The sequence below is a fragment of the Mobula birostris genome, chromosome 12 (assembly GCF_030028105.1).
Source record: "Mobula birostris isolate sMobBir1 chromosome 12, sMobBir1.hap1, whole genome shotgun sequence".
NCBI classification, from domain to species: Eukaryota; Metazoa; Chordata; class Chondrichthyes; order Myliobatiformes; family Myliobatidae; genus Mobula; species Mobula birostris.
Window position 1 is genome coordinate 16,938,741 of NC_092381.1, and position 14,602 is coordinate 16,953,342.

Consider the following 14,602-nt stretch of genomic DNA (forward strand, 5'->3'; position numbering starts at 1 on the left):
TCAAAAGTAAGTTGATGTTTACTTAGGTCTGATGTCATCACAATGGATTAACTGTCTCTTGAATTTTCCAAGTATGTAACCCCAAAAATCATAAAAAGTTAATTGAAGCACATGACAATAGTAATTTTAGTGACTCTTCATGTTAGTGACTCGTTAATGTGGAATTCATTGCCACAGACAGCTGTGGACGCCAAGACATTGGGTATATTTAAAGTGGAAGGTGATAGATTCTTGATTAGTCAGGACATCAAAGGTTACAGAAGAAGGAAGGTGAATAGGGTTGTGAGGGATAATTGATCAGCCATGATAGAATACTGGAGAAGACTCGATGGGCCAAGTGGTCCAATTCTGTTCCTGTAACTTGTGTTTTTATTAAAATTATCTGCCACAATAGTTTTTAAAACTATTGTCCAACTTATTACAAATGTTTTTTTCCTTAGGCTTTCAAAAGCATTGCATTTTGGATTTAGTTACCTTTAATAATTCAGAATATTTTTTGAATGTTCTGATTTTGTAGTTCACCTTTAACTTGCGCAGCATTTCTGTAAATCTAATATTTTTAATCTATATCTTGGACATTGATTTTAATGGAATAATTATCGGTTTTAATTTAAATTCAAAAATGGATTCCAAGTCTAAAAATAGCACAAATTTTCTTTTAGAATTGTATTTCCTACAGGGAAGAAACAGTTTTTTTCTATTCCAAGTACTTCTGCTATTTACTGTGTAGTATCTATTCACAGGTTTATACAGGGCTGCTGTATATATACAGACCAGTTTCTCAATTGTAGGTGGAGAAGCAGGCAGTCATTTGTTAAGTAGTAGAGAAGTGGGGGTAGATGATAGTGTTTTAACAGATTATTGAACAGATTGCTTATTGTCATCAAATAGTTGAAATATCTTTCAATTTTTGCAGTTGATGGATTGATTACAAAAACTGATGGGTAATACAGTAGAAATGAGTATCAGACACATAGTTTCCTTGAAATATTTGTGATGCTATATGCTGTATGCATTTGAGATTTTCCATTTCTATGTAAAATAATCAGAGGGAGTCACATATTTGTTTCTGCAGCTTTTTTAACTTGATTTTGGATTATTCCATCAGTTCATTACGTCTTTAATCTGCTAAAATTTATTTTCTGATAGACTGCAGGAAATTCTTATTAGAAGTACAGACCCAACAATTTTTGAATCCCATGAAGGAGTACAGTGGTATTTTGAATTATAATGGAGCATGCAGCACTAATTTTAGAATACTTAGAGAAAGTATTGCTAATACACTAGAAATTAATGCCGTTCAAAGCAAATGCCTGCAGTGGCCCTGATTTATTGTCCGTGAGAGATTCAGATTATTTTGCCTGATCAGTGAGCAAATGCCTGTTTTTATTTTCTTGCCTATGGTCTACTTTCAAGATGCAAAATTCTAGTTTAAAATAATTTTTCAGTCTACTGATATTTTGACTAAATAATCATTTTTTATTTGTGATACCCAACTGTTTTGACATTTTATCATTGTGGCTGTATAATGAGCAAATCTGACCTGGATTATAATCACTTGGGATCAGGTGACTATTATAACAGTTGTAGTGTTCTGCAGGCAATATCGGGTAATTTGGCAGCAACTAAAGATTATACCTGTGGTATTTTGTGATCATGTACAGCTACACAAGGATAAAATTGTTGATCATGAAACCTATATACCCTATCAGGAATATTGAAGGTTTCTCTATTCATCATTGTACAGAAGATTTACTTCACATTAAAAACTGAATTATCAATGTAATATTTCTCCTACGCATTACTTGCAGGTATGGAGTGAAAAAGAAGCCCATATATGTAAATGTAATTCGAGACCCGATTGAAAGATTAGTGTCCTACTACTATTTTCTACGCTTTGGTGATGACTACAGGCCAGGACTAAAGAGAAGAAAACAAGGAGATAAAAAGGTAAAATTATTTAGGCCAGTGAATGTAATATTTACAGTAGCACAGAGGATCAATATTTTTAAAAGCTAAATATAATGGGCAAGAGTGGAATACTGTGGCTTGATGTTTTCAAACTTGATTGTTAGAATGTTTTAATTTACTTAGTTACTTAGAAACATAGAAAACCTACAGCACAATACAGGGCCTTTGGTCCACAAAACTGTGCCAAACATGTCCCTACCTTAGAAATTACCTAGGCTTAACCATAGCCCTCTATTTTTCTAAACTCCATGTACCTATCCAGGAGTCCCTTAAAACACCCTATAGTATCTGCTTCCACCACCGTTGCTGGCAGCCCATTCCACGCACTCACCACTCTCTGTGTTTAAAAAAAAAACAACTTACCCTTGACATCTCCTCTGTACCTACTTCCAAGTACCTTAAAACTGTGCCCTCTTGTGCTAGCCATTTCAGCCCTGGGAAAAAGCCTCTGACTATCCACAAGATCAATGCCTCTCATTATCTTGTACACCTCTATCAGGTCACCTCTCATCCTCTGTTTCTCCAAGAAGAAAAGGCCAAGGTCACTCAACCTATTCTCATGAGGCACGCTCCCAAATCCAGGCAACGTCCTTGTAAATCTCCTCTGCAATCTTTCTATGGTTTTCACTTGCCTGAAAATGGATATTGTTCCAATCTTGTGGATCACATCTCTGCAAATTCAGTTCTGATCTTGAGAGTCAGGTCTGATGTGGGCCTTGGGAATGATGCAATACAATAAAATAAACTTATCTTTTGCCTTTGCTGGAATGACATCCTGGAAACTACTTCTGTTTTGTTTAAGTGAGCTGTAGGGAAGGAAAATCATTTCAGTCAAGTTAAGAGGTATCATCGATCATGTTACTGGTTATAATTTCAAGTTAATTTGTTTCTAGAGTAATTTTTCCATCATGTTTTTTGTATAACTATCATTGCTTGCTATGCTTTCTCTACTGAACTGATTGCATAAAGAGGAATTCTGAAGAGAAGAAATCCATTCACGGTGATGATATTTATGTTTTGCTTAATCTGATACTTTGACATGTTTTTCTTTAATTTCCTTTGCAATACATGACTTGTTTTATGACTCCATTTGGATATTACTACAAATTAAGGAAATTAAATTTGGGTTTGCTTGAAAGCACTGTGACTTTAGTACTTTTAACAGTTCAGTCACATAGGTCAGAAAGTTCCAGACTTGATCTCTGCTTATTTAGAATTAACTCGTATCTGCCAGGCCAGAGATGGAAATGCTGCTCCTTGCATTAAGGCACCCATTTAGAGTTTGGAAAATTAGTAATCCTCTCTCCAGAAGGCCTCTGGATGAAAGTTGCTTGTGCCATTTCACGAGAATGGGTACAAAGTAATACGTACTTCAATTAGAAAATTTGCTGAGTTGAAAAATCAAGTTGCCCATGTTTTTTCCACCACCTTCAATTATTGCATTGAAGGAGAACATTCACTTTGTTCAAGAGCTTTGCTCTTCTAGATGGTGAAACCAATATTCAATGCTAGTCTATACATTTCTGTGTTTCATGTGAAAATAGAATTGTGGCTGAACACTTTGCTTAACTAGGACAAGAAACTGGAATCATGGAGCTGTTTTCTAGCAGTAACTTTTAAAAAGCTTTATTTTGGTACGTAGAAAACTATGATATGACACCCAAGGAGTCCATCAAAAGGTGTCTGTAGGCTTTCACTGAAATGGGCCAAGATTCCCACTTAAGTCAAATAGGTTGTTTATGATCATTGGTGCTAGATAAAGCTTATGGCTGAAAAAGAAGCAGTAATAGTAAAATTTGGTGTCATTCTTTACAAAGGAATGTGGCACAGCACTTCACTGATACCAAAATATTTTACATGTAGACAGTGTAATATGGGGACCATTCTGCATGCTGCTGAACACATGACACTATTGATGTAATAACAGAATAATCTACTTTTGGTTAGCACTATAATTACAACTTGAGCACTTCTCTTTATCCATGGTTGTGGAGGAGCTTAGATTCTCCTGGTTACTGGTATGATTTTGGTTTAACTTCTAACCAAAATGAAGGTAATGCTCCCTTGGTATATCACTGAGATAAGGTGCTCCTATTTCATAACTGTGATTTAACCCCATTTACTGCTCCTGCACTGAGTCCAGAGTCTACAGATTTGTTTGGCAAAATGTAGCCTTCATTTTGCCATACTGACTCAGCTTGATTAGCTTCATCAAGCACCTCTGGTCCATCTGCCAAAAGTAGAACTACTTTGTGCCACAGTGAAGTCACCCTCAGAGTAGAAGAGCAACACCTCATGTTCTGCTTGGGTGGCTTCTATCCTGATGGCATAAATATCGATTTCGTCTGGTAAAAAAAATTTCCCACGTCTCCACTCCTCTTCTATTCCCTACTCTGCCCTTGTACCTCTTCTTACCTGCCTATCACTTCCCTCAGTTCCCCCCCCCCATTCCCTTTCTCGTAAGGTCCACTCTCCTCTCCTGTCAGATTCCTTCCTCTTTCAACCCAGCTGGCTTCACCTAACACCTAGCTATCTTCCTTCACCTCCCCTCCCCTCCACCTTTTTATTGTCATCTTCTCCCCTGCCCTTCAGTCCTGAAGAAGGCTCTCGGTCCAAAATGTCAACTGTTTATTCTTTTCCATTGCCTGAGCTGCTGATTCTCTCCAGAATTTTGTGTGTTTCTTTGGATTAGCTACAATTTTCCAAATCAAGCACAACAGAAATTGTTTTTTTTGTGTGAGCCTGCACCATTTCATGCAGATGGATACTTAGTGCCTTAATTAGAAAATTTATTGTTGAAAAATCATGTTGCCCATGTTTTTCCACCGCCTTCAATTATTGCATTGAAGGAGAGCCTTCACTTTGAAGTTCAAGAGCTTTGCTGCTTTAATTGGTGAAATCAACGTTCTAATCTAATCTACGCATTTGTATATTTTATGTGAAAATAAAATTGTGTCTGAACACTTTAAGGACAACCAACTGGAATGCTTAACTGTTTGCTAGCAGGGCAGTGACTACAAGGAGCAATTACAAATCCTTGTTTTGGTGCATAGTATGCAAAGGGACCATATGATATCCAAAGTGTCAGTCTGCTTGTACTGAAAGTAAGCCAGTATTTTGCAATGAATAGCAGGTCACCCCTATTTAGCTCACAGTAAGATTGTAGAACTATTTTAGGTTTGGCAAAACAAACGAAGTTGTTCATGCTGGAATCCGTAATCAGAAAATGCTGCAGGAACTCAGCTATCTTAGCAGCATCTGGAAAGAGAAACCCAGTTAAAGCTATAGGTCAAGAATTTTTTCTCAGAACCGGAGTAGATTGGAGGGAGGATTGAGATGTAAGAGATTGGTGTATGGAGATTGGTTAAGACTGATCAAGTAATATGGAGCACAAGGTGATGATGTTGAAACAATAAAAAAAAAGTGTACCTGAAGTTGGAAAATTCAGTCTTCATTCTAGAAGATTGCAAAATGCCCAGGTTGGAACAGTAGCAAGATTGAGAATTGAAGCGGCGTGGAACAAGAAGCTTGGATCACCCCTGCAAACTGAATACAAGTGATCCAGAAAGTGCGTGCCCACTCTGGTTTCCCAAATGAGGAGACAAGATTGGAAGAAAGGTGAAAGTGAATTGCTGCTTTACCTGGAATAATTGTTTGGGCCTCGAAGGTGGGAAAAGACAGGTCATGGATCATAGACACAGGACCTTCACCCCACCACATCCAGGCTGACCTTTTTGCTCATGTACACTAAACCCATTTGTCTGCATTAAGTCTGTGTCTTTCTATGTCTATTAAAGTGATTGTCTAAATGTCTTAAATGTTGAGATATACCTGACTCCACCACTCCCTTTGACTATGAGTTCCAGATATCAGCCACTCTTGATTGTAAACAAAATACTTCACCTTTAAATTTCCTTCCATTCACCATAAATCTATACCACTTGTGATCCTCTGTTGGAAAATAACTATCTATTCTATGTATTGTGTCTCCGGTTGCATGGGAAAGCACTGTGAAGGGTGGGAGCAAAAGGGCAGACTCGGGAGCCTCAAAGTAATGTTACGTGTCCATAGTTTAGTTTTACTAAAACAAAGTTTAGTTTACTGTGGGTGTCACGTGTCCCCAGTTTCGTTTTACTGGGAGTCCACAGTTTTGTTTCAGTGAGCATTACCTTATAACGTATGCCGACAGTATGAAAGAAATGTGGACAATGTGCTGAGGAGGAGTCGAAGGAAAGAGAGAGAGAATGAAGATTGCACTTTGAGCTATCATGGAACAGCTTATGATCGAGAAAGGTAAAGTCTAATGCTTACCCATACCCAAAGGATTGGGTTAATCAGCAGCACACTGTGCATTGTGGAGACGTGCCTGTACTTCGTCTGATCCATAGGTGTGGATTTTGTGACAGTCACTTAGTGAAATCGCTCGTCATGGACTTCGGAGCAGTATTCCTCAGCTGGGATCTTCGATAACCGTTTTTATTCGTTCGCTAGCCGTGGAATCTTTGGAACTCGTCGCTGCATTGTGAATCTGCAAGTCTCTCCTCTCAGCTATTTTGTGAATTACTGGGGCTCTCTGAATTGCCACTTTAAGACTGTGCTTGAATAATATTTGTTAAGAATGGGTTCTAAGTTTGACTGTAAGGGAGCTATAGATGCATAACACTGTTAACTTCTATTTAAGGAAGTAGTTTATTTAATTTTTCTATATTTTTGAGTAGATGTAAATAAATATCGTGGTTTTAATATTAAAACCTGACTCAATTTGTCAACTCTTGCTGCTGGTATGTTACGAAATCGTAACAGTGAACAGACTCTGATGTGCAATGAGGGGAAGACTGATGGGATCATGTTAGATCTGGTGGAAATTGCAAAGGGGTAGATATTTTGGGATGGTTCTTCATGGAGGTAAAATAATTGAGAATAGATACTAATTAGTTTATAACAATTATAGCTTTTTTTCCACAATTGTTGAACTTTCACACCTAAGACTTGTGGGTAATCCAAAGACGATGATCGATCTTAGTCTAAATGAAGTACAATAATAAACTCAACAGTTTCTTAAGCTACACACACAAAAAATGCTGGTGAACGCAGCAGGCCAGGCAGCATCTATAGGAAGAGGTACAGGACTAACGCAAGTCCTGATGAAGGGTCTCGGCCCGAGACGTCGACTGTACCTCTTCCTATAGATGGTGCCTGGCCTGCTGTGTTCACCAGCATTTTTTGTGTGTGTTGTTTGAAATTCCAGCATCTGCAGATTTCCTCGTGTTTGAATTTCTTAAGCTAAATTTTATTAGAAAAGTCTTACCAAAATGTTTAGTAAAGCTGTTGTTGTTCTGTAAAAGAGTAGCAGGTTGATGAAGTATTTTCAGCTAGCATTTCTAATTTAAATAATAGTTAATGGGGAAAAATCAAATTCTATTCTGAAAGGCTTTGGGTACCATAATCATTTATTGCAGTGATTTTATCAATGTGTGGTTTGTTGTAGCATGTTGAAATGTAATTGTGTTAAAGATTGTGTGTTAAAATGTCTTCAGTTTGGAGTACTGACTTTGACATCATCAGGTTTCTGAAGTATTGGTTTGAAAGTCTGAATTGACTGGCAGCACTTAATACTGCTTGTCCTGCATTGACTGGCTGTATTTATTTCTGCCTGTTCTGATTTACTGTTGGCTTAAAGCAATTTCTTTTCTTTTTTCCCCCTGCCCCCCCCCAACCCCCACTCCAGACATTTGATGAATGTGTTGCAGCTGGTGGGTCAGATTGTGCTCCAGAAAAACTTTGGCTTCAGATTCCTTTCTTTTGTGGCCACAGCTCAGAATGTTGGTAGGTACAATGGAAAAAATGTATTTTTCAAATTTAATGAATGTAAATAAGAGCATTCTTGCTATTTATTATGTTTTATTTGACACATTGTTTACTACATCTTTACAGATATACTAATTTATGGAAAATGTTTTTAAAAATCCATTGTAACTTCATTTTACAAAGAATAGCGTTTGAATTACAACCTGGATTAATGATGCTGAGAATTCTGTTTTCATTGTGTGGAGGTTGGGATATTGATATCAGATAAATTTTATAAGAATGTGCTTGGGTCAGAAGGCTATCCACAGGTTGGGGCTAAACTAACAAAAGAACAATGGGGATTCTGGGTGAAATGGCAGGTTAGGGCATCAGTAATGATGGATAAGTGCAGATGTAGCTAGATAAGGTGGGAAATGCACATTGTTAGTGTGTCTTATGTTTTTAATGTTCTTTAAGAGTTTTGGTTCACACCAGCATGATTGGATTAAGGTAGGAAGCCATTCATATATAACCCTAATTCTGTTATTGTCAAATCTGAAGAGGTGATTCTTCTGGATGTATTGAAGCTACATCTGGAGTACAGGTTTCCCCCGCCATCCGAAGGTAGAGTGCTCCTATGAAACTGGAATGTCGTAAAGTGAAGAAGCAATTACCATTTATTTATATGGGAAAAATTTGTGAGTGTTCACAGACCCAAAAAGTAACCTACCAAATCATGCCAAATTATACATAAAACCTAAAATAACAGTAACATATAGTAAAAGCAGGAATGATATGATAAATACACTGCCTATATAAAGTAGAAATATTTTTCTACAATCAATGCCGCCCTGTTTTCCGTAGCCAAAATCTCATGAAGCGCTCTTGGCTGAAACAGGGCGCAAGCACTCTTGGCAGAAACACTCTCTCCAGTAACCTTTAAGCTATGAAGCTGCCAAATCATACCAAATAACACATAAAAATAGACAGCCTATATAAAGTAGAAATAATATGTGTACAGTATAGTATCACTTACTGGAATTGGGAAGACAGCGCCGAGCACACTGATGGTGGTGTGTTAGGCTGAGTCGTCAGTGGGGTGGTGCAGTGGTCCCCAACCTCCAGGCCGCCGACCGATACCGAAACGCAAAGCATGCAGTGGTGCAGCGGTAGCCAGGACGCACCCAGCACATAAGACCATAAGACAAAGGAGTAGAAGTCGGCCATTCGGCCCATCGAGTCTGCTCCGCCATTTTATCATGAGCTGATCCATTCTCCCATTTAGTCCCACTCCCCTGTCTTCTCACCATAACCTTTGATGCTCTGGCTACTCAGATAGCTATCAACCTCTGCCTTAAATACACCCAATGACTTGGCCTCCACTGCTGCCTGTGGCAACAAATTCCACATCCACTCTGTTCATGCCTTTCAACATTGGAAATGTTTCTATGAGGTCTCCCCTTCTTCTAAACTCCAAGGAATACAGTCAAGGAGCGGACAAACATTCCTCGTATGTTAACCCTCTCATTTTCGGAATCATTCTAGTGAATCTTCTCTGTACCCTCTCCAGCGTCAGCACATCCTTTCTTAAATAAGGAGACCAAAACTGTCCACAATACTCCAAGTGAGGTCTCACCAGTGCCTTAAAGGCATCCATTAGTCTTGCGAGACCATGGATCTGCGCCTGGAAAGTCTTCACTCTCCAGGGTGCAGGCCTGGGCAAGGTTGTATGGAAGACCAGCAGTTGCCCATGCTGCAAGTCTCCCCTCTCCACGACACCAGTGTTGTCCTAGGGAAGGGCATTAGGACCCATACAGCTTGGCACCAGTGTCGTCGCAGAGCAATGTGTGATTAAGTGCCTTGCTCAAGGACACAACACACGTTGCCTCGGCTGGGGCTCGAACTCATGACCTTCGGGTCGCTAGTCCAGTGACTTAACCACTTGGCCACGTGCCCACACCAGCGCCTTATAGAGCCTCAACATCACATCCCTGCTCCTATACTCTACTTCTCTAGAAATGAATGCCAACATTGCATTCGCCTTCTTCACCACCGACTCAACCTGAAGGTTAACCTTAAGGGTATCCTGTTAAGGGTACTTCCAAGTTCCGTTGCATCTCAGAACTTTGAATTCTCTCCCCATTTAAATAATAGTCTGCCCGTTTATTTCTTCTGCCAAAGTGCATAATCATACACTTTCCAACATTGTATTTCGTTTGCCACTTCTTTGCCCATTCTCCCAATCTATCCAAGCCTCTCTGCAGACTCCCTGTTTCCTCAGCACTATCGGCCCTCCACCTATTTTCGTATTGTCAGCAAACTTAGCCACAAAGCCATCTATTCCATAATCCAAATCGTTGATGTACAATGTAAAAAGAAGCAGCCCCAACACGGACCCCTGTGGAACACCACTGGTAACCGGCAGCCAACCAGAATAGGATCCCTTTATTCCCACTCCCTGTTTCCTGCCAATCAGACAATGCTCTATCCAAGTATGTAAATTTCCTGTAATTCCATGGGCTCTTATCTTGTTACTTAGCCTCATGTGTGGCACCTTGTCAAAGGCCTTCTGAAAATCCAAATATACAACACCCACTGCATCTCCCTTGTCTAGCCTACTTGTAATTTCCTCAAAAATTCTAATAGGTTTGTCGGGCAGGATTTTCCTTTAAGGAATCCATGCTGAGTTCTGCCTATCTTGTCAGATGCCTCCAGGTAGTCTGTAACCTCATCCTTGACAATCGACTCTAACAACTTCCCAACCACCGATGTCAAGCTAACAGGTCTATAATTTCCTTTTTGCTTCCTTGCCCCCTTCTTAAATAGCGGAGTGACAATCGGCAATCGCCTCTGATCTGGGCTAACATTTACGTGCCGGGCGGCACCTAATTAATTAGCTTGTTTATTTCAGCTTTTTTTCTTAAAGATTTGTTGGGTGCGTCCTGGCTACCGCTGCATTCTCCATGGCAATGTATTGGTCCGCGGCCCGGGGGTTGGGGTGGTTGGACACGGGGGTGTCATCTCATCATCGTGTCTTTCCATCAGAGCAGGCTGGTCATCATCTATCTGCCTGTCTCAATGTCGAAGGTCGAGGTTCGTCGTCTGCTGTGGCTGATGTGGAAGGCTTGAAAAACGACAGTATGCTTGACTGCTTAGCCTCGGGCATTTTTCTATCATACAGTTCTTCGTAAGCACTCAAACCATCCTGCAAATTTGCCCTAAACCTACGTATCCTTTCAAAATTAAAGTCGTAGTTTTCTGCAATCATTGTTGTCAATTGCAGCGAAACTCTCACTCAGTTGCTTCACATTCAGTTCCTGGACGACTTCACTTTCGAACCGTTCGCTACTGTATTCGGTTTCGACTGTTATCCTTTCCTCTTCCAATTGCATCAGCTCTTCACCTATTGGTTCTTGGTCATGGGATGCCAAACCTCTTCAACATCATCTTCTTCAACTTCCACAAGCCAAACTCACTTTGTCCTTACTTCATTCACCACGATTGAAACGCTTAATTTTGTCTAGTTTTACGGTAAGTGTAACACTCTTACGAGCTCTTTTAGGCTTTTCCGATACCTTAGAACTCATCTTGCTAATGGCTGCTCACAGGCACGTGTTTAAGCAATGCCGGCTAGTTAATCAATTGCAGTGAAAATCTCGCTCAGGTGCTTCACGTTCAGTTCCTGGACGACTTCACTATCTCGAGCACTTCTCTCCCCTTTCTCGATCTCTCAGTCTCTATCTCTGGAGACAGACTGTCCACTGTCGTCTTCTATAAGCCCACTGACTCTCATAACTACCTCGACTACACCTCTTTCCACCCCGCCACATGCAAAAATCCTATTCCCTATTCCCAGTTCCTCCGTCTCTGCTGCACCTGCTCCCAGGATGAGGCTTTCCATTCCAGGACATCTCAAATGTCCTCTTTCTTTAAGGATCGTGGTTTCCCAATGATGCCCTCACCCGCATCTCCTCCATTTCCCGCACTTTGACCCTCACCCCATCCTTCTGTCACAAGAGGGACAGAGTTCCCCTTGTCCTCACCTACCACCCCACCAGCCTCCGGACCCAGCACATTATCCTGCGCAGGGATCGTTCCCTCCATGACTCCCCGGTCCACACGTCCCTCCCCATGGATCTCCCGCCCGGCACTTATCCCTGCAAGCGTAAGTGCTACACCTGTCCCTACACCTTCTCTCTCACTACCATTCAGGGCCCCAAACAGTCCTTCCAGGTGAGGCAACACTTCACTTGTGAGTCTGTTGGGGTCGTCTATTGCATCCAGTGCTTCCGGTGCGGCCTCCTCTACATCGGTGAGACCCGATGCAGATTGGGGGACTATTTCGTCGAGCACCTCCTCTCCGTCTGCCACAACAGACAGGATCTCCCAAGTGCCACCCACTTCAACTCTGCTTCACATTTAGTTATGTCCATATATGGCCTCCTCTACTGCCATGATGAGGCCCAAGCTCAGGGTCCGAGCTGGACCAGGTAAATTTGAGGACTGGCTGGAAGTTAGAAGCAAAGTGGATGAAATTGACGAGCTCAGCGTGGGTGCAGGAAGCAGCACCAATGTAGTCGTCAATGTAGCGAAGGAAAAGTTGGAGAACAGTACCAGTATAAATTTGGAGCATAGACTGTTCCACATAACCAACGAAAAGGCAGGCATAGCTGGGGCCCATGCTACATCCTTGGTCTGAGGAAAGTGGGAAGAGCCAAAAGAGAAGTTATTAAGTGTGAGTACCAGTTCCGCCAACTGGAGGAGGGTGGTGGTGGTGGGGAACTGGTGAGGTCTACTGTCCAGAAAGTAGCGGAGGGCTTTGAGGCCGTCTTGATGGGGAATGGAAGTGTATAAGGATTGGATACCCATAGTCATAGTGAAGCGGTCAGGACTGGGGAACTGGAAGTTATTGAAGAGGTGGAGGGCATGGGATGTATCCCAGATGTAGGTGGAGAGGGGCTGAACTATGGGTGACAAAATGGAGTCCAGGTAGGCAGATACAAGTTTGGTGGGGCAGGAGCAGGCAGAAACTGTGGATCTACAGGGACAGTCGGGTTTGTGGATCTTGGGGAGGAGGTAAAACCGAGCAGTGCGGGGTGTGGGAATTATGAGTTTAGTGGCTGAGGATGGAAGGTCTCCGGAGTTGATAAGGGCAGTGATGGTACGGAACACAATGGCTTGATGTTTTTTGGTGGGGTCCTGTTCCAGGGGTAAGGAAGAGGAGGTGTCAGAGAGCTGCTGTTTGGCCTCAGTGAGGTAGAGGTCCGTCCGCCAGACTACTACGGCACCACCTTTGTCTGCAGGTTTGATGGTGAGGTTGGGATTAGTGCGGAGAGAGTGGAGGGCAGTGCGTTCAGAGGGATTGAGGTTGGAACAGGAGAGAGGAGTGGTGAAGTTGAGACGGTTGATGTCTCAGCGACTGTTGGAGATGAAAAGATCGAGTGCAGGTAGAAGGCCCGGGCGGGGTGTCCAGGAGGAGGAGGGTTGAAAACGGGAGAAGAGGCCATCATTAGGGGGAGGGGAATCCTCACTAAAGAAGTAGGCTTGGAGACGTAGGCAATGGAAGAAGAGTTCAGCGTCATGGTGGGCACGGAACTCACTGAGGTGTGAATGGAGGGGGACAAAGGTGAGGCCCTTGCTAAGGACAGAACGTTCTGCCTCAGAGAGGGGAAGGTCAGAGGGGATGGTGAAGACATGGCAAGGGCTGGGGCTGGGGTCAGAGGAGGCTGAAGAGTGGGAGGTCTCGGGGGGGGGTTGGGATGTTCAGGGAGAGCGGGGTTAGAGGAGGATGAGGGATCAGAGGAATGGAGGGGCAATGAGGGGTAGAGGGAAGGTTAGGAGTTGCGGGGAGGAAAGAGAGCAGTGGGGGAATAAGACGAGCGGTAGGACCCAGTGGCAGTAAGAGTGGTCCCAGTCTGGAGAGGGTCGGGACCTCGGTCTGAGCTGGATCCAGAGCTGGGGGTGGTGAAACCTGTAGCCTGCAGGGCCCCAGAACTGAGGTCTGAGTCGGAGGCGAGTGAGTCTATGGCCTGCTGGGTGCTGGTGCCCATGTCCGGGAGGCTGTGGTTCCAGTCGGGGTCAGAGTCAGAGGCGGATGGGTCTTCAGCCTACCGAAGGCCTGAGAGGTCGAGGTCCGAAGGTTCGGGGTCCAGGCTGGAGCCGGTTGTTGTCATGGGCTCTAGGCGGGCGAGCTTGTGGTCCTCCTTGGACGCGAGGGAGGAGAAGAAACGGCGGTTGGAGGCGTGAATCCGTCGGAGAATGAAGTGTAGGAGAGGTCCATGGCAGACAGTGGAGAGCGTGGCCCGGAGTGGTGGCAGAGGGAGGGACAGGGTCCGTAGGTATCTCTGCTTGGCAGTGAGCGTGGTGTGGAGATCCTGTGGGAACAGCGGTCACTGAAACGGAGGTACCTGGGATCCACGTCGGGACCGAACTGGGAGGCCTGGAACCGGAGCTGGAATCCCTGTGGTAACAGATGGCGGCGGAGACACGTTCAAGGAAGGAGACGTGGCTGTGGTAGCGGGTCTGGGTCAGGATGTGGTCGAAGAGTCAGAGAGAAGTGGAGATCACAGAGGGGCAGCACTGAGAGAGGGTCTCACTGAACTCCTGTAGAAGGGAAGATTTAAACTTCTTCAGGGTAGGCATACCTCGAAGAGACTTCGCAGCGAAGTAGCAAATCATAAACACAAAATACTCTACAGATGCTGGGGTCAAAGCAACACGCACAACACGCTGGAGGAACTCAGCAGGTCAGGCAGCATCCGTGGAGACGAACAGTTACGTTTTGGGCCGAGACCCTTTGTCAGGACTGTAGGGGGAGGGGGCAGAGGCCCTATAAAGAAGGTGG

The 14,602-nt window shown here is 43.1% G+C and overlaps 1 protein-coding gene across 2 annotated transcripts in view; it reads left to right on the forward strand.

The window, feature by feature from the left end:
- The window catches only part of LOC140205757 (heparan sulfate 2-O-sulfotransferase 1), a 174,003-nt gene that overhangs the window by 142,462 nt on the left and 16,939 nt on the right, over positions 1–14,602 (forward strand). For both annotated transcript variants that reach the window (XM_072273365.1, XM_072273366.1), the window contains exons 4-5: positions 1,812–1,950; positions 7,700–7,797. In XM_072273365.1, coding sequence (XP_072129466.1) covers positions 1,812–1,950; positions 7,700–7,797 — 237 coding nt within the window. The remainder of the gene's footprint in view (positions 1–1,811; positions 1,951–7,699; positions 7,798–14,602) is intronic.